Below are 26,514 nucleotides of genomic sequence, written 5' to 3' on the forward strand. Positions count from 1 at the left end.
GCCTAGCCAAGTTGACACATGAAATTAACCATTACATTTCTATTAACATAAACCCATTTATTTTTTATTTTTTGCGGTACGCGGGCCTCTCACTGTCGTGGCCTCTCCTGTTGCGGAGCACAGGCTCTGGACGCACAGGCTCAGCGGCCATAGCTCACGGGCCCAGCCGCTCCACGACATGTGGGATCTTCCCAGACCGGGGCACGAACCCGCGTCCCCTGCATCGGCAGGCGGACTCTCAACCACTGCGCCACCAGGGAAGCCCCATAAACCCATTTTTAAAACCTCTTTCTTTCTTCTTCTCGCCTGAAACATGTTCTCCTACGAAATCGCCATTCTCCCAATAGTTCTTAGCGTGAGAGCTTCAAGTCACACCCCAGACTTGACATTCAAAGACCCCATGGAAATAAATGGAAAGAACTAGTAGGCAGTAGTAGTAACTTGGTAGATAATAATTAGTTGGGAGCTCTTCCTCCTCTTCATTTTGCTCCTATCCCTCGCACTCTTCTCATTCATCTTCTCCTCTTGTGTTATCAAGTTGCTCTGTGTTTTTGGAGGAAAATTCAGAGCTCTAAAGATATGCTCACTTCCTACCCAGTGCTAGCTAACTTTAGCTGCACCCTGAGCCCACCTCTCCATTTCTCTTTAAGTCTCTTGGTAACTCCCTGGCACGCTGACCCAGAGAAGTTACCATTCTAGATTCTTTCTAACCCAAAGCCTCCGTTTTCTTCCCTTAACTCCTCTACCCTGTAACCTCACAAAGTTACATGCATAGTTATGCCTCATATTTAACATAATCTGACTATTTTAGGATAATTTCCCCCAGAAAGAGACCCCCACACAAGGATCCAGGGATCCCAGGACGCACTGGAAGGTGAGAGCAGATGTGACATAAAAACGAGAAGGGAGCCAATACAGGTGTGTTATGAGCAGGTTAACACTGTGTGCAACTGGGGTTCATGCCCCCTCGGGGGTGGAGGTATCTCTGGAAGGTAGTGTAGACCATACCTCAGAGCTGTCCCATCTCAGAGGGGAGAGCATTCAGTATTTATCCACTGCCTGCCATCTGTCATCCGTTGAGGGCTGTCGCAGGGGTGCTATCCCCCCCTGGTGCTGCCGTTCTGCCCCAGATGTGGGACAAGGCAAGCTCCTGGAGAGAGATAAAGGCTGAAGGCACTTGCAGTGAGAGCAGTCAGCATGTACGGAATGCTGAGAGTCAAGGGGATTTCGCGGGGGCACCAATGACATTCTACACTACCTCTCCCCCTGGCTTTACTGTAACATGGACTGACACCTGTGTCTACTTTCCCATCCTTTCATTCATTTTGCCAGCTACTCTCAGATACAGCATTTTATTTCATCTTCTTGACCAGAGAATTTGGCCTTGCTCCAGTTTTACATAAGAAGAAGCTAAGAGGTTAAGAATAAGTAACTTCACAAAAATTACCCAGCTTGTAAGTTCTGGGACTTTGATTTAGAGACTCTAAAATCCATACATTTTCTAGTACAGCAGAAATCTAGGGGCAGAATCTTGGGGAACACTCATCATTATGAGAAATATCTTGGAGCAAAAAGAGATAGGTTCAGAGTAGCGATAGAGGGGTTACTTTGGAGTCATGGGGGGACTCTCCGCATTTAAGACTGGTCTCCACCACTCTTCCCTACCTTCATTTCTATTGACATAGCTTTCTAAAGCTTACTGGGCCAGAATTTTATGTTTTCATCCACAGGCCCTAACGCAATTTCTAAGAACAAAGATCAGATACGATGCAATTTTCAGAATTAATGCCTGGTAATAATGTAATGTAATAAGTGCTCAATTTTATTCAGCAATTATGTATCAATCACCTAAAATGTACCAAGTACTGGGTTAGATGCTAAGAATACAATGATGGACCACAAATATTCAGTGACAGAAGGCATGAATCAATGAAAGACATGGTCTATTTTTGAATATCAAAAATACCACATTCTCAAACTGACTTTATATGGAACCATCAACTAATGATGGCCATTTAACTTTTGCAATTAAGATGAATCTAGTACTCAGTATTTTTTTTTTTTTTCTCAGTCTGGATCTGCCTAGGTTTAGTTTCAAAAGTTAACAATAGCAGATAATGTTGATGTGAAAAGAGCATATTCTTCATAGGACGGCTGTGAAGATTAAATGAAATAATAACTGCCAAATTCCAAGCATTTTATGTAATTTACCACGCTTGCCTGTATACGTAGATTGCAAGTGCCACAAAAATAGTCACTGATTTATTTTACTTTATTAAAATTTTTTTCCAGCTTTATTGAGACAGATTGAGATTTTGAGATAATTGACATATAACGTGATATACAAGTTTAAGGTATACAATATAATGATTTGATGTATTGCAAAACGATTCTCACAATAAGTTTAATAATGTCCATCACACATAGTTACAATTTTTTTCTTGTGATGAGAACTTTTAAGATCTACTCTCTAAGCAACTTTCAAATAAGCAGTACAGTGTTTTCAACTATAATCATGCTGTACATTACATTCCTAGAACTTATTTATAAGATACTGGTTTATTTTAATTTACCTACATGTATATCCAGCTTTTATAATGCTTAGCACACAGTAGGTCTTCAATTAGTATTGATGGGCTCAGTGATAAATATAGATATTATTAGTTCAATTTTGTTTTGTTTTGTTTGTTTGTTTTGCGGTACGCAGGCCTCTCAGTGCTGTGGCCTCTCCCGCTGCAGCAATTTTAAAGATGACATAAACACTCAGAGAGATTGAATGATTTTCCCAATTTCTCCAAGCTAGTTGGTAGCAGAGTTAGGACAAACGAGGGCTTTCTAACATTACTGTGCCTAAGGGCCTCTATAAAGCATGCAGCATAGTGCTAAGTACACAGTAGGCCATCAGTATGCACTATTCCTTCACCAATGCCTTGTTAAAGAGGACACCGGGACAAAGGGCGACTCTGCTGCTTCTCTTCCAGAGCTCCGCGCGATCTTCCTGTTCTTCAATCCTGTCTTGACTCGTATTCCCCTTCCACTCCAGAAAACGTGGATGGCCCCATGGCTCAGGCCCTGGCCCTGCTGACCCTCTGGATGTTGGCCTGCACATCTGCGATCACTTCTACTCAAACTGCACCCGCCAGCGACGTGACCTTTAGATGCTGCCCAGTCCGCGTGGCTGAGTGGTTCCAGTACTGCTGCTCTGCGAGGCATGGGGAAAAGAAGACTAAAAAGGAGCCTACTTCCCCCTCAGAAAGTATGGGAAACGCAGAACTAGGGAAGTTCTGTAAGTCATGGGGAAAAGTTTGTTCAGGCTTCCAACTCTGCCCTTTCACCTGTGCCCTGCCTCGACCACTCTGGAGTTCTCCAGTCTTGATAGCACGGTTCTCAGTGAGCAGAAGACATGCAGTCAACCGATCACTTCGGGGCTGAGAGCCTCCTGCCCAAACCACCCCAGATTTAAAGATACAGTCACTGCTTTCTTTATCATGGTGGCGTTTGTCCTGTACTAGATGACTTTAGGTTACTGATCTGTAAACTTCCGAGGGACTAATTTCGGCTTCATTACTTACGAATGTTAGATGCCGGTGATGTATTGTGGAATTGCTTGGAGCGAGAAGCCAGGTGGGTCATGAGCGCTCCAAGTTTCCAGACCCTTCTCCCCTTGGAAAAAGGCCTCTCAAGTGAAGAGCTTTGCAACTGCTGCTACTGTTGCCTCAAGGCACCTGGGCGGGAGTGCCAGGAACATGGATTCTGGAGCCATTAGACATCTTGGTTTGTCTTGTGGTTTCAGAATGATCTAGTTATGTGATGTAGGGTGGTGGCACTTAGCCTTTCTGAGTCTCAGCTTCCTAACTATAAATGCGGATGATGTCACCTGCCTCATGGAGTTAAGGTTAAAGGAGATAACATCTACAGATTGCTCATATTCAGTGCTAAGAAACTGGTGTTTATTATTATTATTGAAACGAAGACACCTGAAAGGATCAGAGCACCGTTAACACCTACCGGGTCTTCAGGTCTGTTTTCTGAGAAAACAATGTGAGGTCTTAAAGCCAAAGTCCAAGGGAAGCTGAATTCTCCTCTCTGCAAGGGAGTCAAGGATGATTTGTTAAGCTGTCAAACTTCCCCACGGTCGTTAAACAGAATATGCAGTACTGTGTCAGTTGCCCTATAATTGTTAATAGGAAAACACTTGAAACAAAAAGGATCATATGCATGTACTAGGTATAGCAAAGGAGAATGGGAAACTGGCGAAAGGTGTACATAATGTCCAATTATTACTGTATTTCCGATGTTGTGTTAGGTGCTTTTTGTTAGGTAACTTTTGTTACCTCATTTAACTCTTCATATCTTCCATTATTCCCTCCTTGGGCCTCTTGGCACTATGAGTTACATAAATTATTCCCATCTTTTTTCCAAATTGAGGTATAATTGGCATTAACGTTGTATTAGTTTTAGGTGTACAACATAATGATTTGGTATATACATGTATGTACGGTGAGATGATCACCAGAGCACGGCTAGCTGACATCCATCACCATACACAGTTAGATTTCTTTTTTTCTTGTGATGAGAAGTTCAAGGTTTACTCTCTTGGCAACTTTCAAATATATAGTACAGTGTTAGAAACTACAGCCACCATGTTCTACATTACATCCCCATGAGTTATTTATCCTATAACTGCAAGTTTGTACCTTTTGACCACTTTTACCCATTTCACCCGCCTCCCAAACCCCACCTCTGACAACCACGAATCTGTTCTCTGTATCTGAGTTCCATATTTTTTCTTTTTTGATTCCACGTTTAAATGAGATCATACAGTATTTGTCTTCCTCTGTCTGACTTATTTCACTACTCCCATTTTATAAACAAAAGGAAATGGTGGATCAGCCTCACGAAGTAATTTGCCCAAAGTTACACAGCAAGTAGGTGGCATTTGAACTCAGAGTGTGGCTCCAAAGCCTAGGGTCTTTCCTTTATACCTAGGAAGAGAGAGGTCAGGGAGACTTTTTCCTGAAGAAAGAAGACAGAACCATCACACTGAGGAAGCCAAGAGCAGCCCAGGAGAAGTAGGACAACCGCAATGTCCCCAGAGGTGTAGCCAGAGAAAGATCTGTGGAGTTTCCTCACAGGGGCTTTCTCTGGGTAGATTAGAAATTCTGGGAAACCTTGGACCTCCCAAGAAGTTTCTGGCTGCACCTGGTCCAACCAAACTACATCCCCAGCACCCAGAAGTAAGAAAGAGGAGAAAATCAAGAATGGACAGTTGTTGCCTGGTGGCCAGGGAAGGTCTCCATATTGAAATAATTAAAAGTAGACTAAACAGTGGAAAGACTTCTCTTTGTCTTGTCAACATTGCTCAAGTCAGCCAGAAATTAAAGCAGAGGGCTTAAGAAGAGACAGGAGGTAGAGAGAAGAAGGAAGCTGCTTTTTCCCTGTCACCAGGTCTTCTCTCCAGAAACATACAGGAATAAACTGAAGACATTCTCCAGTCATTGCTGTCGCATTTAGCCCTCCAGTGTCAGAAGGCTAAGGTGCAGGCTGGTACCCAGAAGATAACTGCCAGGTGCCCTGAGCTGGTGGGCCCTGCCTGTGGCACAGGCTGGTACCGCCTTAGAGTCCAGAGGCACAGGAAGAGCTGGAAAAGTAGGACCATTCCCAGCTGAACGTCACTCTGTATCACCCACTTCCTGGGAAAGACTCAGCTTTGAGTGGACATCCACAAGATGGAACTTACACTGGTTCTCAGCCATGATAGGGAGGTCTACATGTCTCTCAGATTACCTGTCAGTGTCTGGAAAGTAGGTAATATAATTAACATCTATTCTGTGGGTTCCATCACAAAGACTTAAACTGGTCTCTAGCTCTCTTCAACAGACAGGATTCCACAATGAGATTTCTGAAATTGGAGAGAGAAAAATAGAGTGAGAGAGAGAGGAACCAAACTTTCCACCAGATACCACAGAAAACAGGACAACAAGTGAACACGAGGGATGGGCTCGATATTCAGGCCCAGAGAAGGCTCTTCACTGAGGGCTGATGGTCCACTTATCCCGTGCACTATTTGCTGCATGACTTTCCCATGTAATCAAATAATACATAATCGGGCAGTTCTTGGGAGCTTGTCCTCATCTCTGTACCAGTCTGTATGTCTTCAAAGCCCCTACTAGTTAATTTCTTTAATACCTGGCTCAGAGTTTCCATTCCCGGTGACACCTTCCCTGATAGATCTTATCAATCCTTCATTGGAGCTCTACGCACCTTTTTTTTTTTTTTTGCGGTACGTGGGCCTCTCACTGTCGTGGCCTCTCCCATTGCGGAGCACAGGCTCTGGACGCGCAGGCTCAGCGGCCATGGCTCACGGGCCCAGCCGCTCCGCAGCATGTGGGATCCTCCCAGACCAGGGCACGAACCCGCGTCCCCTGCATCGGCAGGCGGACTCTCAACCACTGCGCCACCAGGGAAGCCCTCTACACACCTTTTAATCACCAAACTTCCTTACTTCCTTCCTTAAACATTTTAAAATGTTTTAAAATTAGTGAACCAATAACTGTTAAAATTTTATAAAACACAAAACTTAGGGGGAAAAAATGAGTTACCTGTAATCAGACCACCCAGAGATGAACAGTTACCACTGTCATGTGTGTTCTTCTAGTCTCTCTGGTTTTCTGTTTCCCTCTGTGTTGTTAACATGTTCTTTTTTTTTTCCTATGTAGCAAAATATCAAGTATCTCTTTTATACGTGTGTCTGTCTATCTGCCTATCTATATCTATTGGGTAGGCCAAAAAGTTCATTTGGGTTTTTCCATAAGATGTTATGATGCATAGTAGTTCACAGCGTTTTAAATAGCATCGTTACAGAGCATATCACATCTTACTATAGTTCATGATAAATAGTTAGCACTCACATAGAGCATACTATTCATTGGGTTGTTCTAAGTGCTTACATGCATTGATCTATTTAATCTGTTTAATCTGAGGTGGTTGGTTTAATTATTACTATCAAATTTCACAGATATGGAAATGGAGGCACCAAGAGTTTAAATAATTTGTTCATGACTAGTATGTTTAGAGCTAGAATTTGAACCTGAACTAGACTGGCTTTAGACTCTTAATCATTGCCATATAGGACTTTAACAGTTTTTAATTGAGCATGTAATAATCAGCAGTTTCTTTAAATATTTTATTTGTCAACTCTGGAAGTCAGGAGCAACAGTGTGAGAATCTTGTCTGAGGTCAAACATCTTCAAGGCGGGGCAGCCAGGTCTGCCTGCTCCCCACATCCATCCACCACCACCACCATCAACCCCCAACACTACCACCAACACCAGCACCACTATCACTATTACCACCATGATCACTATCATCACCACCACCATCACCCCCACTACTACCACTATCACCACTACCATCACTACCACTATCACTACTGCCACCACCACCATCACCAACACCACCACCATCACCACCATCACTACCACCACCATCACCATCATCACCACCACCACCATCGCCACCATCACCACTATCACCACTGTCGCCACCATCACCACCACCACCATCACCACCATCACCACCATCACCACCTCCACCATCACCACTATCACCACCGTCACCATCATCACCACCACCACCATCACCACTATCACCACTGTCACCATCATCACCACCACCACCACACTGTATTTACTAATTAGCTGGTATCTGTCTTTACTTTCTCTTTCTTATTCCCCAGAATATCAAGTCTTTGAAGTCAGAAAATGAGTAGCTTTATTCATCCTGTAACCCCAGCACCTAGCACAGTTCCTAGTCCATGGTTACCATGCAATAAATACTTGAAGGAATAAAGGACTCACAGACTTGGTTTGACTGACAGCCAACCAAAGAAGATATTTTGCATGAAGACATCAGTCAACACCTGTTTACACAGAATGTGCAATACATGATGTGAATTTGTCTCTCTAGACTTGACTCTCTAACACAAAGCAAAACGAAAAGTTTAAATTTTCCACTTTGAAAACCTCTAAGCTTCGCGTGACAGATGTGGCCAGGAGCACTGGTATAGGCTAGTTCTGCTCTGCCTGCAGTTCTCTAACGGGAGGTGTGACTTTGTCTCCTTCTCGCTCACTTCCCGCCCGGACCTTTGTTCTCCCCACCTTCTACCCCACTGTGGCATGCTCCTGTATGTGGGAGCTGATTTCATCTCAGTATCCTTTGTCAAAGTTCTCTTTTGTCTGGTGGTTGATACTGTATCAGTTACTTCAGGGCAAGCCCAGAGCTCTGCAAGTCACCCTGGCCATTATTTATTGCCACATCCAGTTCCACAAAGCTTGTGCCAGCCGAGGACTCCAGTAGGTTTTGATGGCCCGTTCTCCCTCATGCATAATTGTGTTTTAAAACTCATGCAGCTGAATGGGCTGTTTTGGTGTCCTGGGTTTGAAGACTGGGGATTTCTTTCTACTGTTCACTGCAGCAGCCATTCAGTGCTACTCCTACTCTGTAACTCTCCTCACTTGAAATTTGCCTCTCTCCCACTTCTGACTTTGCAAAATCCACAGAAACAGGCAAACTCTGGTCTCGGAGCAGGGCTGACCCTTTGGTAGATAAAACTGGCAGAAAGCTTGAGTTTGTCGAAACTAGAAGAAATATACCATTAGGAAAACAGCTTATGCACAAAGCAACGAATACTTCCTTTATTTTCATAGTCCCACGGGAGATGTACAGAGAGTGGGTGGGAAAGGTCCAAATTTGTCAATTTGCTGGGGTGAGTTGAGAAGAAATTTGGGGTACTTTCCGTGGTTCATAAAACACAAGGTTTCATATGCAGGAAATTGCCAAGAGGTCTGCTTTATCTTCTTTCCTAATTACAAACTAGAAGCGTTGACTTTCCAACATCCCAAAATCCCCCAAGTGAATCAAATAGAAGCAATGGTAGGTCTTCCAAACCGAGCCAGAGGATAACAGCTAACATTTATTGAGCACTTAAGGTATGGCAAGCTCTGTGCTATGTGCTTTACCTAAACTGACTTGCTGAAGCCTCGCACCTATCTGAATCTGAAGTATTAAATGCTGTTGCCACCCTGGCTTTACAGATAAGGAAATCAAGGCGCAGAAAGGTTAAGTAACTTGAATGCTCACATGTCACAATTATGAGTGGTGGGCAGGAAACAAGCCTGGGGAGCTTTATATATCACTGGACTCCCATAATCAGAGAACACATTTGACAAGATCACACTGATTTCAGTGAGCGTTTCCCTTGAAGATATCCAAGGCCAGTCTTAAGAGTTACTATCACTGTGAAGTACTAAAATAAGTATCATTTATTTACTCTACAAATGCTCATTGAACACGTTCTATCTGCCACTTGCTGGGCAAGGCTATGCCATTGTAATTACTAGTAACTATTTCTGATTGAATTAAATCCTTCATGTGCTTTATTTCATTTAATCCTCACAACTCTTTCAGGTAGGTTTTGTTATTATCAGGTAAAGAATTGATGTTGTAGGGTATACAGAAGTAGAAATATAACACTGTACACATGAAACTTATATAAGTCAATGTTACCACAATTAAAAAATTAATTAAAAAAAGAATGGCGGTGTAAAGAAGTATTTGTCAAATATGTGCTGCTATAATCACTGCCATCATGGGTAGTGGAGTCAGGAATTGGACCCAGTGTGATCTGACCCCAAAACCAATGCGTTAAAGACAAAGTAAAATTGTAGAAATTGGAGGTTAGCAATATGACATGAAATTAGGGAAATGGAAAAAGAGGATAGATACATAGAAGAAAAGTCTGAATTCTACTATTTAAACATTTCCCTCAATATGCCCTGTTATAGCTCCTCATGAGCAAATACCCTGTCACTCTAAGATGAGGTGTACAGATCTCCTGCCTTCTGCAGTTCACCAGTCACAGAGACCAGGACTCCTTCCAGCTTGCTCGTTGTCTCCTCTTCACAGTCTTCCAGGGACTAAACTTAGTGCATAACGAGATGACTTGAATGTACTCAGCCAGGTGACCCCTGGAAGAGTTAATATACATTTCATGTAAATGCAGACGGTGCCGGGAATCGTGAGAAACAGAGGATTAAATTAAATGATCCATTAAGAAGGGTTTTTCAGCAACAGTAAGATGCCTGGACCGTGCCAAACATTCTACAGACAATGAAGATGTTTCTGAACAATTCATAATTGTTCCAGTTATTCTGAAACAATTAAAATAGGTTTTGCCTTTGGGACACAGAGCCATGGGGTCCACTTTGAACTCGACCTGCCACCTTGTGGAAACTGGAGGCAATAAAAAACATGGCCCTTGAATAATACACTAATAATAATATGATCTGGGCTAACATTTTTTGAGGGCTTACCATACGCTAAGCACTATACTAACCACCTTTTTCTTTTTTCTTTTTTAATTGAAGACCTTTATTAACAGGTGCTTGCAGTTTGTTGAGTTTTTTGAAAAAAATCAAGCTGTAAACTTTTATTACAAATTAAAAATGAGATTCTTAAAAATCTCAACTTGACCAGATATGAAACAATTTAAAAACCTTTAAAGATGTATTGAGAAAAACCAGGCTTTTTTAAAAAAAAAAAACACGTTTGTCATTACTAAAAAGAGACGTCTTTAGGTAAAAATAATAAAAACCCCATGCTGCATAGGTAACGCAGATCGTTCTAGTTATCCGATCAACAGGCAAAAAGCAAGCACTTTAGTCTTTAGCTCCAATCTTTTGTTCATTTCTTATTGCTGGAATTTCATATTCATTTCTTCGTGTTGGATGACTAAACCGGATGATGGTAGAGATGGTAAGCCAGCATTTACTCAGCCCCGCCCTGCTCAGCCTCGGGAGCGGACGCATTCTCAGCTGGTAGATCTGCTGCTTTTGTCTCTTTGCCACCTTGTGGTTTAGGGTTTTCTGGGCGTCTGCGTCGGTAATTGAGGTTGCGGCGGTACCGACGTTGAGGGGGCAGCTGACTTTGGGTCTCATCTCCTCGATTTTCCATATCCTCTTCACTGCCGTCCTCTCTGCGCTGTCTTTGGCGAGGAGGGCCCCTGCGGAACGGTGGTCTATAACCCCGATACATATTCTGTGTCACTGGTCTACCTTGTTCTCCTGCACCCTGGTTGTCCGCACCCTCCATCATCTCTCTCTGCACGGGAGGGTTGGAACGCTGTGCTCGACGCCCATAGGGTCTCCGCATGCAGTAAGGTGGGCGCCTGCGCCTGCGGTAGGGCCGGCGCTGTCGGGCCTGGCCTTCGGAGACACTCTCGGATCCCTCCGCCTTTTCCCCACTCTCACTCTTCTGGTACTTCTGCTGGAGGTTGCGTGGAGGACCGCTGCGACGTGGAGGACCGCTGCGACGTGGAGAGCAGCTCTAGTGGTCGCGGTCTGCGGCACGTTTACCGCCTTGCGCTGGAACCGCTCCAGGGCCTGCATCGTTTGCTGCTTCGCACCCTCTTCTCCTTCAACGACATCGGACTCCACGGTCTCCCCATCTCCTACACCGCGAAGGTGCCTCCTGGGGTTCTTCTTCTTTATGGCAGTCCGGTGAACAAATGCATCTTCCTCGGTGTCATTCCTGTTGATGAAACCACACCCGTTTCTCACACTGAACCATTTTGCTGTTCCCAAAACCTTCGATGCGATGGTCTTTTCGTCTCCGCCGGCAGGCGCCGCCGGTGTGAGGCCGCCCGGGCCGCCGCGCCCGGCGCCGCCGCTGCCCGTCGTGCGGGGCTTGGGGTCGGCAGCGCTGAGGGCGGGGGGCGGCGGGCGGCTGCCGGGTCTCGGCCTCGCTGCTTGTGGCTGCGGCGACGGTGACTGGGGCCCCCTGCGGCAGCTGCGGCTCCTCCCGGGCTGGGACGGCAACTAGGCCGGCGGCAGCGGTGAGGCTGCTCGGGGATCTCTGGGGTCCGCTCTCCGCTCCCGCTACCGATAGAACTCTGTGCCAACCACCTTTTAAATGTTTTCTTGTTTAATGATCAAAATAACTTTATGAGATAGGAACTACCGCTGTCCCCATTTTAAGGGTGAGGAAGAGGTGACTGAGCAAGGTCAAGTAATTTGCCTACAGTCACAGATCTGGGCAGCATGACCTCAGGGCCCGTGCACTAAACCACGTCCTGTGCCCTATACAGCCCCTCTCATTCTCATGTAGTATTTAAACATTTAAATAAATATTGCAGTTCTTTGGAAGGGTCAGTAACAACCTTCCATCTTGAGATAACCACGTTCCATCAGAATCATCAGAAACATACTTTTAGCAGCTACCAGCTGGCCCAATGCATAGGAGGCAAGAAGGATGAGAGTAGAGGGGTTGGAGGAGAGCTTTCCTTGGAGTCTTTCATTATCTCAAAGTTCCTTTCTCTTTGCAGGGTTCTGTCCAGTGATCACCACTCCCTTCATGTTCTTATGTTTCTTCATACTCACTCATGCACAAATACCATCTGACCTAGATCCTACACCTTGGTTTTCCCGCTGTGTAACCTTGGGCTAGTATCCTAACCTTTCTGAGCCTCATTTTCCTCATCCGTAAATGGCGATAACACTGACACATATAACCACGCTCTGAGAATAAATGAGATCTAAAATATCTAGCATAGTACTCAGCACATAGTAAGTCCTTGATTCATATATACAACAAACAATGATAATTTTACTATCAATTCTACATCACGTTTGAATAGCATTCAATACTTTTCACAGTAGCTCCAAGCATTATTTCCTGTGCTCCTTACATCAACCTATTTGGTGCAAAGGGCAGGAAAGATCTACAACCCCACTTTACAAATAATTGTCATTAAGATTTGTCATGTACCTACTCTGTCTAGGGAACTGGACTAGGAATTTAGAGATGTATAACATTTACATTGACTTTCACAATGGTTTAGTAGCTATCCTTTTTTATGACAAGGTACACAGTGAATCCCTGGTGAGATAACAGAAAACATATATATTGGTCTCTGCCCCTCATTCATGGCACAGGACTCTTAAAACCCTTGTAATTTCCTAAGTGGTAAGAGCATTAGGAGTATCTTTTGTCCTAATATTTGGTCTTTGCTAAGGAGGCGACTCTGAGTGGCTCCTGGATGAGGGCTGGTCATTGGAAAGACAAAGCCATGATTAGAAGCTTGGAATTTTCAGCCCTGCCCCTCGTTTTCTTGAGAAGGGTAAAGGGCTGAAAATGGAGTTAATGATCACTCAAGCCTACGTGATGAAGCTTCTATGAAACTCCAATAGTCTGGGGTTCGGAGAGCTTCCGGGCTGGTGAACACATGGAGGTACTGGGCAGGGGGGATGGAGGGGGGTGGGCCTGGATGGGGCATGGAAGCTCCACACCTCTTCCCACCCACCTTGCCCTACACATCCTTTCCATCTAGACGTTAATCTGTATCCTTTACCATATTCTTTTATTATAAACTGCTAAACATATGTAAAGGTTTCCCTGAGTTCTGTGAAGCACTCTAACAAATTGGCCACACCCAAGGTGGAGGTTGATGGAAACTCCAATCTTTAGCCAGTCAGTCAGAAGCACAGGTGACAACCTTGACTGGTACCTGAAGAGGGGGGTAGTCTTATAGGACTGAGCCCTTAACCTGTGGGGTTTGCTAGCACCAGGTAGACAGTGTCAGAATTGAGCGGAATTGCAGGACATCCAGCTGGTATCAGAGCATTGCTTCTTGGTGTGGGACCCACTCGCCATCTTCATGTCCACCCCAACCGCTGCCCAACATGGGAAATTGGTGATCAGAACCCGTTAAAGAGAAAAACCCAAGGCCTTCCTAGTTTTGTTTTTCATGTTACACTCTGCCCCTTACTGACTGGAGATGAAGGCTACTTCTGTAGCCATAGTGGGGCACCATCACTTCAAGAAGCACAAAGGGAAGGGATCCAGATAAAATGATGCTTCCCCTACTTCCCCCAGGGCAATCTTGTGGCCTCCTAGAAATTATACTTATGAATATATGACTTACACAATGGAGTGATATGTAGCAGTCAAAATAAATAAAATACATGACATGCAATGCTATAGATAAGTGCCTTTTACATGCCAAGCACTTTCTAAACACTAGGGATATAGCAGTGAATGCAACAGACAAAAATCCCTGCATTCCAATAACTAAGTTCTAGGGTTGAAAAGAACAGTGGCCTTGGAGTGGGATAAATTCTAAGGCAAAATAGTGGTTAATAGCCTGGACACTGTGAGTTGGGCTGCTTGGGTTTAAATCTTGGCTCTTCCAATGGGCAAGTTACTTAATTTCTCTAAGCTTCCATTCCTGTATCTGTGAGTTAACGCCTACATTGGAAAGTTCCTTGAGGATTAATGATTTATCATATACTACACTGTTTAACATAGTGCCTGATATACAGTAAGCACTCAATGAGTATTAGCAATGATTTATTGCTTGGTGAGACACTTACTTACCAAATCACTTAAGCCAAAATCGTGAGGGTATACTTGACACCTGACCCTTTTGATTATTGTGTTCTGTCAATTTTACCTCCTAAATACTTCTTGAGTGTGTATATTCCCCCCCCCCTTTTCTCCCTTGCCATTATCTTAGCTCAGACTGACGCGTCTAGTATTGATTAGAAAATTAATTTGCCAAGTGGGCTCCCTGCCTTTAGCTTTCTTCTCCCACACATTCCTCTTCCTTGATCAAAAATTTGACCAAAAAATCATTTCCCTGATTGAAATCCTCCTTGAATGCTCCTTCCATGACTCTCCCTTGCTTGTAAACTCTTTAGCATGGTCTGTGAGACCTTCATAATCTAGCCCCTGCCTATCACCAGTCACCTCCCCTTGTACTCTAAGCCTCCACCACATTGGTCTCTCTCCCTAAACAGATTTTAAGCTCTTTGGGCAAAGGAAACGAGTCTTCGTTCCTCTGGTGTACCCAACACTTAACTTAGCACAGGGTGTGTCACATGGTAGGTGAACTGAAGTCTACTGAAGAATCGTTGCAATGCTGTCATGATCATTTTGATGTTGCTTGGTAATAATAAATGATAACATGGTAACTGAACACTTGCCAGGCACAGGGCTAAGTGCTTCACAGGCATCATTTCACTTAATCTTTTTTTTTAAAAAAACAAACCTATCAGAGAGGTAAGTGCTGTTAAGATGAGACAACTTTGGTTTAGCAGGGTTTCGTAGTTCCCAGCATCACAGAGTGGTAAATGGTAGGGCAAGATGTCAAAACCTGGTATGTGGATTCTAAATCCCTGTGCTTTGTTCCCATATGCATCTCAGAATGAGAAATAACTTCTCCATCTTTCTGCAAGGTCTCAGAAATGTTGACCAGTGGAATCCACTGATTAAAAGTCCTGGACATCACTGTTTCTCATACAGCTATCATTTCTATTTTAGTTCAGACTAATAACTCCAACTAGAATTTTTTACCTCATATATTTCCTTTTAGTCTAGGTATTTCATCCTAGGTCCCTTTCAAAGGTAACATGAAAGATTTGTTGAAATGTGTAGTTTTGCCAACTTATTTTAGAGGAAAAGCATATCTTAGAAACTTGATTCTAAACACCCCTTCTGGGAAAGTAGTATTTAACATGAAACGACCACAATTCGTGCTTGCCATTCAGATGGGCAATGGTTAGATCAGTAGTTCAGCAGATGTGTTCTGAAATAAATTATTATGCATTGCCACTGCTCTAGCTTGATCAGACGAGAAAGGGGAAGCCAGGAGTACATACATCTTCGTTTTTATTCCTTTCTTAAGGATGAATGTGATTAATAAGACGGTAGACAAATGGAAGCAGCAAAAGCTTTATAACCAAAACATGTTTTAAAATATCATTAGTTGTCAGTGCCGGGTACCAAACAATGCTGGTTGATGATAACAACAGATTACCTTTTACAGAGGCAAGAACTTGTATTACACTGTTTTGCATTTTATGTTTTAGAACAGAACAAAGAGTCTCACTTCCAAAGCAGAAATATAATTTGGATAGTATTAGCTGATCCTTAATGTCATTTAAAAATTTCATTTATAAACGGCTACATTATGATGAGATGTTCTACGATAATAATCACTTTGTGTTGTTATTAGTATGGAACAATGAAAATCTCTATTAGGAAAACAGGTTGCTCTTGACACTTGCTTGTACTTGTAAATACTGCGAGAAAGAAGTAATTAGAGCTGTGGGAAAAGTCCGTCACGGGAGCAGGCAGCCTTTAGAAATGACATTCTTGACTCAGTCATCTCCTCCACAGATCTTTACGAGTGTGATTGCATAGTCTCCAGAAGTATCTGACTGTAAGGGACAGGACCGATGGAGAGAAGGACAGACATGGCGTAAATAATGAGGGGACCATGAATGAATCAAATCGCACAGCACTAGGGGATTCACTGGCGTGTAAGGCTCATGACCTGTACCATTTAGTGAAATGCACCTGTAATTCCATCACCCATTCACACCTGAGTGTAATCCTGTTCCAGCCTAGCATCTTCTTTATAATATATGATGTTTAAATTCTTCCTGATATACTGCAATTAAATTTCAATTTGGGTTTAAAAAAAATGAGTGCATCAATTACCTAATATTACATAATCTTATTTTTCTCACAAAACTTTAGGAAATTATAGTTATAATAATATTTATATTAGTATTTATCTAACACTTGCTCTTCTAAGGGTTAACTCCTTTAACCCTTATAATAACTCTGTACAGTAGATACCATAGTAGCTCCACCTAACAGATAAGTAAAACGAGAAAAACAGAGGTTGGGAAATTTGCCCCAAACTATATAGAGAATAAATGCAGAGGGAGGATTCGAACCCAGTTAACCTGGCTCCTTAACACCAAACTATACTTCCTGACTTAAGAAAGTGAAATGAACTACATCCCCACAGAGTATGTTTCCCAGCTCCTCTCGCCTAGGCTAGCCAAAAAAGGATCTTGATTCAGAAAAGATACCAGGTGAGATTGAGGCTTATAGTACAAGATGCCACGTTTGTTATGAGTCTGGGAGTTAGAAACCTGGGAGTCATCCTTGACTCCTTCCCTTCCTTTCTCCTCACACCAAGATGTTCATACCAAGTCCCTTAAGTTTTAACTCCTAGATATCTTTTGAGTCTTTGCTCTTTCCTCCTTTTGTATCACCAGTAGCTTTGCATCACTATCTTGTGTTACAGTCAGAGCTACTCTAATATGACGAATATAGTGACTCATCACCCCACATACCTTCTATCTTATGTCCAAGTCATTCTCCACAGTCACAGGGATCTTTTCTAAATATACTTCTGGTCATGACACTAAGTGCTTAAAATTTAAACACTTCACTGGCCTCCCATCGCTCTTAAGCAAGACAAAATCCTTAGACTTGTCAGAAAAAGTCCTGAATGATCTGGTCCCGCCAGCCTCAATTTTCATTAATGTTTCCTCCACCACGAGATCTTTCCACTTGCAATTCCTTTTGTTAGAAGGCTCTGCTGACCTCTGACCCCCACAGCCTTCGCCTTGTTAAGTCTAGTCATTTTTAGATCTGAATCATAACCTTCCTATAGGTCAAATCCTCCTGTTATGTGATCTTATAGCACAATCTCCTTTACATTGAACATGGTTGTAATTTTACATTTATTTCTAATTCCATAAGGACAGAAAACTTTTTTCTTTACTTATAATTGTAATCCTGAACCTGGCACATAATATACATTCAGTAAATATTTTAAATGGAATGAATGGAATACGAATTCTGTGATCTCAAGTCTTCCTTTCAACTGAATGCATATTGCCACTCAGATTTTATTTTTCCATATTCCCAAGGTAGACTCCTAATCAATCAAGTGCCTGATTAATTCTTATCCTCCTACTTCTCATCATATATATGTTTCTAGAGCATTCCCCTTTGAGACCCTATTGACCGGCATAGCACCTGGCTCATGCGAGGCACTTAACACATGCTTATTCACCTGAAAGGCAAGCTCAAGACCCATTTCCCAAGAAATATTCCCTATCTAATCCCAAACGTCTTTTTTTTTTGCGGTACGCGGGCCTCTCACTGCTGTGGCCTCTCCCGTTGCGGACCACAGGCTCCGGACGCACAGGCTCAGAGGCCATAGCTCACGGGCCCAGCCGCTCCGCGGCATGTGGGATCTTCCCGGACTGGGGCACGAACCCGTGTCCCCTGCATCAGCAGGCGGACTCTCAACCACTGCACCACCAGGTAAGCCCCATATTATTTCTTTATGTCAGCCACTTTATTCTCTCTTTTTTAAAAAAAATTTTTTTGCATTTATAATCTCACGTTTTAGTATGTACTATCAATATGAAATATTATTAGGCAGAATACTGTGGTAACTCATATTATTATCTTATAATTGTTTTATTTATGCCCACCTCAGTCTCCACATAGATTATGAATTAATTGAGGGTAGCTATTATATTTTCCTTTAAAGACCCTGGAAATATGCTATTTATTAAATAGCTACTCAACTTGTTGATAAAGGAAATCTACCAAAAACTGTAATTTCATCCAATTTTTAAATTAAGATCCTATTATTAAGAAATACAGATTTGTTCTCACCTACTCTCTTCCTCTTCTCCTCCCCTCCAGTCATCATTTGAGAAAGGTGTTAATGAGCAGAGAAATGTCTAAATTAAAGGCGGAAGGAAGAGGAACCCAAGGCTGAGACGATATACAAAATGGAACTCTAGCTCCTGAATTACAGAATTTTAACCATTGAAAACATCCTATTCGTCAGTCTTGAAAACGTAATGAGATTACTTGATAATGTATGTTAGGTGACAGAAGTGAAGAAACCTTAGATAATTTTAAATTACACACTGAACTCTGCAGCAATGGATTTTTCTTTTCTGTCAAGATACACGTTGCTTAAATGTTTCCTAATACAATAAGCCTCAATTACCCAGACCATGGAGGGGGGCAGGGAGAGCCACCAGTTAACTGAATTTCCTAGTTTGCCAAGGGTGAACTGAAGGCTTTCTTCGTGTTTCAACCTTGTTACTGGCAATCTTTATAAAACATATGCCTCTCCTTTTCTGCCTTGGTAAAAACAATTTGGTTAACGTTATTGTATCTTTCTCTGTTGATTGAAACTATTGTAATGTGTCAGATTGATTCAAATTTCGTTGAGTATGAGCAGTTGATGGAATCTGTGCTAAGCCCCAGGCACAGCCTGACAGCTGCCTTTTTGAATAAGTTTTCTATTTCAACTTAGGCATGCATCTTTTCCTGCAAAGGTTTAGTGCAAAAACAACGGCTCTCATTAAAAACAAAAAACCAAAACGATTTTGGTGAACGAATCTAGTTGACTAACTGAGGTGCAGTGGAAGTCAACTGGTAATATTTACCAAAATTATGGATATATTTACATCTGTCTCAGCAATCCTACCAACTCATGAGAACTTATCCCTCAGATACACTTGTACCTTATGAAATTGTATATGCGTATTGCAGCGTTATTTATAATAGCAAGAAACTTGAAACATCTGTTGATGTGGTAGGTACAAATATACAAATAATGGAATGATATGCAGCTGTTAAAAAGAATGAGAAAGCTTCCTATATCCTGAAATAAAAAGAACTCCAAGGTGCAGAACGATGTTATCTTTTGAGTCAAACAAAGAAGAAATTTTAGATACGTACTTTTCTTCTATTGTCAGAAAGAAAAACTGAAATAAATTAAAATATGGCAATATAAAAAATAGGTTAAGCAACTTGCATATGCAATTCACAAAGGAAGAAAAATTAGTGGCCACTAAACCTGAAAAAAATGTTGAGTGTCTTTTATGTGCCTGGGATCTTAGAGCTGAAAAATAATCACTGTTTTTAAGGGATATTTTGTTATTACTCTTTTAAACTCAGGAAACACATTTACACACTGACAAGAGAGAGAAACCTAAGTCACATATCTCCATGTTTTGAGAATTATAAGGGAAAAAGGATGGGTAGAGAGAGGCATGATATGTTTTGCTATTTATAAGAAGAGACTTACTTTAATTGCTGAATGTAGGGAATAGCCATACTGCTTCTTAAACTCTGCTCGAATGTCCAAAAGGTCAATTTCTGATCTGGAAACCATTATTCGGTTCAGAGTAAACTCATCAGTCCCAGCGCCCTGTTGAGAAATGCAAGTGTCCACAATACCAATCTCATTGCTCACAAAACAACATATAGAACTATATTTACAGGACCTAGATGATGGTACACAAAATATTCAACCACAGTGACTCTCCTTCACTCATTTTTCATCAAACATCAACATTCATTTATTCAAGAAATATTTATTGAGCACTTTGTGCCATCACATTGTCAAATGCTGAAAACAGAGATGAGATGCCCCGCTTAAACTTTCAATTTTGTAAAGGATACAGGCGAGAAAATGGGCCATTACAATAAAACCTGACATATGGGAACGACTGGGTACTATGGGAGCATATGCTCGGGAGGCCTAAGATAGATCAAAGATTAGGAAAGGTCTGTTTGAGAAAGTGGTATTGAAGCTGGGGCCTAAATAATCAGCCAGGGGAAGAAGGAATGGAGTTCTTACAGAGAGGAAGACAAGTGTTCCTGCACAGGAAACAGCATGTGTGATGGTTTAGGGCAAGAACATAAATAATCAGAAGGAACAGCAAGAAATATGTCTAGAAAGGCCAGACTTTGTAAACCGTGAAATGAAATTCGACTTTATCCCAAGTGTGAAGAACTACTGCAATCTGTTAAACATGAGAGTGTTGAGATCAGATCCGATTTGTGGTTTCAGAAAATTCCTTTGACAGCAAGAGTATGAAGAATGGACTGCAGGGCAAGGGTGGGATGAAGATAACAGAATAAGACTAGAAGCTTTGGGACCCATCCAGAGATGATTACATAACCAGAGCGAGAAGGGGAGAGACAGAGAGACAGAGACAGAGACAGAAAGATGATGATGATGATGGCCTGACCTAGAATAATGGCAGTAGGGATGGAGAAAATGGATAGATTGAAGAGATGCTCATAAAGGTTGATTGACAAAACTTAATGATATATCATCTGAGGAGAATGAAGGAGAGGGAAGTGTAACATTTCTCGCTGAACGGTTAGGTGAATATTGACACTATTCATTTATTCATTCATTCAATGAATGCTTATTGAGCACCTCCTATGTGCCAGACATTGTGCCATGTGCTGTGCGTATGGTAGTGAACGACACAGATGATATCTCTGTTCTCATGCAGTTTACGTTCTAATAGATGGAGATGGACAGTAAAGACAATGAACAAGTTGCTCAAGTACATGGTAAGAAGAATGATGGGATGGAGTGTGAGTGAAAGGAAGCCAGCTGACCGGTGTAGTGAGGGAAGGCCTCTCCCAGGAGGTGACATTTGAGCTGAGACCTCAGAGATGAGAAGGAGACAGCCATAGGCAGACCTGGAGGAGAGAGGACGACACATGCAAAGACCCTGACATGGGAAGAGGCTCAGCACAGTCAAGAAACAGAAAGAAGGCTGTGGCTGATGTGTAGGAACAAGGCTGGGGAGGAAAGGCATAACTTCAGCGACTTGGGCAAGGCTAGTTCCTGCTGGGGTTATCCACTGAGATGACTGAACGCAGGATGGGGGGCAAGACTGGGGTGGGAGGTGAGGTGAGGAAAATGATGTGTTTACTCTGGACACAGCCTTGTAGGAGCACATGGACTTCCACAGGAAATGTCCAGGAAGAACCTCAAGTAAGCACCTTCTATGTGCCAGGCTCAGTATGAGGGTCTAAAGACATAAAAGAGCAAGAAAACCTCCTGAACAGATTCCTGGAGCTCCCCATCCAGCAGTGGCAGCAGATGAGAAAACACAGGGTTTCTGTATCATGAAAGGCCGCTGACGCAGTTTGGTTTAAGTAAGGCAGCTTTGAGAGGCTACTGGCTCACGCTGGAGGTCTGTCATCCTAAAACAAGTCGACTGCCCGCATTACTGTGAAGTGGGGGAAATGATTTACTCAACCCTTCAGTGTACCTACGTCTGTAATGATGAGGATACTCATTAACAACCAATGAGCCAAATTAGTAGACACATTAGCTACAGAAGAGAACTCATCAAGGTGGAAAAGAAATACGAAATTCCATCAACATTAAGCAATATTTTTACATTCTCCTTGAGGCAAGTTAAGAATATATATGAAATTTCCAGACCAACCTTCAAAGCTTGGTGCAGTCTTTTAGCTAAAAAGGCAGGCGTGTTCCTTGCACAACAGACTGTTATAAAAAAGCAAAGTAATGTTCAGTTTCATTTAATAGAAATTGAATTAATCTACAGTAATAGGTTTAAAAATTTTTTTTTTAAGTAACCATACCACTCTCCTCCCCATTCCTGGCTTTTCTTTAGAATGAAAGAGTGAATGAATGCTTAACCTGAATTTCAAAGCCTTATAATGTCATACTTGCATGGAACTTTAGCACAGTAATTATCCTTAGCCACAGGGAAAATAAAATTACCTGCCAAAGAAACTCTCACAGCCGCTGACTCATTTCCAGATCCCAGACACACCAACACCTACGCTTACATTGATAACTCCCTAGGGTGTACCATTGCTCCATTTCTAGCATCTTTGACTACTGATGAATAGCTTGGGTCTAAAGACTGCAGAGGTGTTGCTCCAAATAACACATTAGGTAAGCAAGGGCACTGCAGCTCAGTTTAAAACCAGTTTTTCCAATGGAAAGATTTTCTCTTAAATGACTGGATTAGAATTTATAGGTTGATTAATTACATTAGAACCAGCACCTATAATCTAAATTCAGTCATCAAAAAAATACTACAATCTTTCAATTCTTTATTTTGAAATAACAAGTAAAGCAGAATCAGGAAAAGATAATAGGCAAAAACATAAGCAAATTAATTATCCTTTAAGTAAAGTGAAAACAGCCAGGACTAGAAAAGTCTGTAGGGAATAAATCTATTTATTGCAACACAATTATTTTTATCATCTTAAATCTGATCTCTAGGTAGGAATCTGACCCAAAGTGAAGGAATTTTATAATGAATTTTGGAGAACAGAACAAGAATAGTGACTTTTTCATGACGCCTTTCAGACTCTCTTAAGGAAAGCTAAAAGGCCTTTTGTGTAAGTGATTTAAGGGAAACAGAAAGAGAAATATATTAGAAACATGGAATCTGGGAGAAACATGAAAACAGTTATAGATTTGAAGCTGTCTGAGAAGAAATCAGGGATGCAAATTGATATTACCTGTTTTTTTCTCAAAGTAATATTCGGCAAGCCTTAATCATTTGATTGAAAGTTTTATGCCCACTTTTAAGCTATTAAGCTTTTCAATCATCTCCTTCACCCCAGACTAAACGCAGAGAATCCTTTCTTTTCATAACCCTTTACCTTGTTCTCCGCTTTATGTTCTTAAACACATGATTTGTTCCTCAGGAATATCTGGGGAGATGGTGGCATATGCAGTATAAGGAAGCTTGCTTTAAGACCCAACCCCAGCAGGGAAACTCAGGGAAATTCCTAAAAATCAGGGAGTCCACTGAAGTTCATTATGATGACCCAGTGTTCACAGCTGCCCCCTTCTTACCCTCTGTGTTCTCTTGACCATTACTCAGGCCTCTCCCCTCCCCCACACAGGCCCCTGAACCCTAGCTTGGCCCCCCAGCCTGAGCAGGTGTTGAAATGCAGAACGTGTCCCCTTTTCAGCTGGTCCTGAGAACCAGTTGACACAGCGAGACACATTTCCTGTCAACCCCCAACGATTATGCCGCCTTGCTTGTCCAACTTCCCTTTGAAAGTTTCTGCTGAGGTCTGTTTATCTCCTCCCCATAAAAGAAAAGCTTTTTCTGTTTGATTTTCAGACTCTTGTACGTTTCTGAGACTCAACTATTCTCCCTATTGAAATAGTCTCTTTGAATAAAGCCTCTCCTTATCTCAGTCCAGATCTGACAGCTAGCAATCTTCCTACCATGCATTTCTAAGATGTTAGAACTCAGACGGTTTTTCACGTCAAAAGCTACGCGTTGACATACTGTATTAGAGTCCTTGTATATGAAATAGCCAGGACAGGCAGATCTATCAACACAGAAAGTAAACTGGTAGTTGCCAGGGGCTGGGGGCTGGGGAGGAGTGGGGAGTGACTGTCAAGGGGCACAGGGTTTCTTTGGGGGCTGATGGAAATATCCTAAACTTAGATAGTGGTGACAGTTGCACAACTCTGTTAAGACACTAAAAAGCACTGAATTGCACACTTTGGGTGAGTTTTATGGTACTTAATTTATAGCTCAATAAAGATTAAAAAAAAAAACCTGTTGTATTCCAATGGTAGACTGAAATAGAAAATGAAAGTGTGACATATCTTGAACTTTAAATTACAAGGTCTTTCTTTTACTTGATAAAACAATGTATATTATAGCCTTAATTTAGTGCATAATTCAATGTCTATTTCCAAAAATGCTTCTTAGCTCAATGAAGTGAGAATTTGTACATCTCAATAAAGTTTTTCAAATATTACAGCAGGCAAGGTAAAAAGCAGCAAAATTGTAAAGATTAAAATATGAAATGGAGGGACTTCCCTGGTGGTCCAGTGGTAAAGAATCCGCCTTCCAATGCATGGGACATGGGTTCAATCCCTGGTCAGGGAACTATGATCCCACATGCCATGGGGCAACTAAGCCCGCGTGCCACAACTACTGAGCCCATGCACTCTGGAGCCCGTGTGCCACAACTGGACAAAGAAAACCCGCGCACCACAACTAGAGAGAAGCCCGCACGCCGCAGTGAAGAGCCTGCACGCCACATCGAAAGATCCCACGTGCCGCAACTAAGACCCGATGCAGCCAAAAAAATTAAAACATAAAAAACAAATAAAAACCAAATAAATATTAAAAAAAAGAAATGGAAAAAAATTAACTGGCTATATCATTGCCACTGGAATATTCTCACAGCTAATTATGGAGGCTGATCCCTAATTCCTTTTTTTTTTTCTTGGCCATGCCACGCTGTACGCCTGTGGGATTTTAGTTCCCCGAACAGGGATTGAACCTGTTCCCCCTGCAGTAGAAGTGCAGCGTCTTAACCACTAGACTGCCAGGGAAGTCCCTGATGCATATTTTTTAATTGAAGAAGAAGCTTGTTTTCCTTCTTGGCCTATCTTTTAGCAAATCAATCAGAGTCATATATTTTAAGCGGCATTTGGATCAACAGTCCTATTCTTGGCACTGAAGAGAGGCTCAGAAGTTAAATGAAATAACATATGTGGAGGAAACGCCCAGACTTTAGTGAGTGCTTGCTCCCTGGGATATTTTCTGCAATTTAAAATATCAATAGTTGAGCATGGACTGTGTGATATATGCAGGTTTCAGTCTCTGTTTACGCTGCAGCACATTGGAGGGGTTGGTTGACATCATAGACTGTGGAGCCCAAGTGCCTAGGTTAGAATTCCAGCTCTACCACACTTTCCCTGGGCAACTTGGGGAAGGAACTTAACCTTCTGGTACCTCAGGTTTGCCACGGCGGGAATAATAGTCCCTAATCATGGGACTGTTACGAGGCTTAAATGGGTTGGTATTTGTAAAGAGGTTAGCACAATGCTGAGCGAGGTGCCTGATGAGTGTTTATTTAAAAATACAATTTGAGGCACCCTAATGGGGAGTTCACCCTCCAGAGATGGTAATTAACATTTGAAAGATGAATCAGAGGCTCACCCCAGAGGAGGTTACCCTCAGACATCAGCTATCTTTAACTCACCGTAGAAGCTATTAATTATCATGATGGACATTAGATATGATTTTTCATCGGCGAAATGACAGGCTGTGTGGAGTACAGGTACTCCTACCCTGGCATTAATGGAGAAGCAGCCTGGAGCAAGCCCAACAGCCACCCAACATTGGGTATTTAGGATTCTGAACAACTTAGGATTGTTCATAACAAGTTAGGATTGCTATTTAGGATTCTGTGTGTGTACGAGCACTTAGAGTTAATTGCCTGACTCTGACTAGAATGGTCACTGAATCCTGTCTTCCAAGAGTGTCTCATTTCTCTGAATGCAATCTTTCTTGCAAGGTGTTCTTTGGGTTCCTAAAAGCACAGACTGCAGAGACCTCATTGAGAAGACAGATCAGCTTATATAACCGTGTTTTTGTCTGCTTGTTAATCCATGTGTCTCTCCAGGAACGGATTCAGTCTGTGACTTATTTTCTTTCTGATATTCCCTGTTTGCATCACCAAGAGGGAGGAGACCTGTAGTTCCGACTGAGTTTAACTTTGGGAGGCCACTGCCAAAAATAACCAAATACGATGAATTACCAAATGGGCTTAGGTCTGTGTTTTCAACAGCCTCCATAAAAATGCCAGCAAGAACGTAATATTTTTATCTCTCGAGGAGCTGACAATCCAAACGTGGTAACAAGACAAATACAGAGTTAAAAGGCAAAGGAAGACCTAAAAAGATAACTTCTTCCGGCATCCATTTAACAATATTTGTTGAGCGTATTGTGTGTACCGTGGACGGTGCTGAGGTCTATGAGAAGCATAAGGATAAAATCAGTCAGGATT

At 42.2% G+C, this 26,514-nt stretch overlaps 1 protein-coding gene, 1 long non-coding RNA gene, 1 other non-coding gene and 1 pseudogene across 3 annotated transcripts in view; all 4 read right to left on the reverse strand.

Moving 5' to 3' along the window:
* Window positions 1-2,688: 2,688 nt before the first annotated feature.
* Window positions 2,689-5,878, reverse strand: LOC132519276 (uncharacterized). The gene is made up of 2 exons (XR_009540139.1): window positions 5,788-5,878; window positions 2,689-4,171 (listed from the first exon to the last, which is right to left on the reverse strand). It is a non-coding gene; the product is annotated as an uncharacterized LOC132519276 (long non-coding RNA).
* A 2,791-nt stretch (window positions 5,879-8,669) lies between these two features.
* On the reverse strand, window positions 8,670-13,710 carry LOC132519070 (Y-box-binding protein 1-like; annotated as a pseudogene).
* A 2,065-nt stretch (window positions 13,711-15,775) lies between these two features.
* The window catches only part of ANXA3 (annexin A3), a 53,316-nt gene continuing 42,577 nt past the window's right edge, over window positions 15,776-26,514 (reverse strand). Inside the window, exons 11-13 of the mRNA XM_060147969.1 lie at window positions 22,155-22,213; window positions 19,982-20,104; window positions 15,776-16,277 (exon numbers count right to left, since the gene is read on the reverse strand). Coding sequence (XP_060003952.1) covers window positions 16,218-16,277; window positions 19,982-20,104; window positions 22,155-22,213 — 242 coding nt within the window. The 3' untranslated portion in view covers window positions 15,776-16,217. The remainder of the gene's footprint in view (window positions 16,278-19,981; window positions 20,105-22,154; window positions 22,214-26,514) is intronic.
* On the reverse strand, window positions 24,982-25,054 carry TRNAR-UCU (transfer RNA arginine (anticodon UCU)). The gene has a single exon. It is a non-coding gene; the product is annotated as a tRNA-Arg (tRNA).

Source organism: Lagenorhynchus albirostris, chromosome 4 (assembly GCF_949774975.1).
Source record: "Lagenorhynchus albirostris chromosome 4, mLagAlb1.1, whole genome shotgun sequence".
NCBI classification, from domain to species: domain Eukaryota; kingdom Metazoa; phylum Chordata; class Mammalia; order Artiodactyla; family Delphinidae; genus Lagenorhynchus; species Lagenorhynchus albirostris.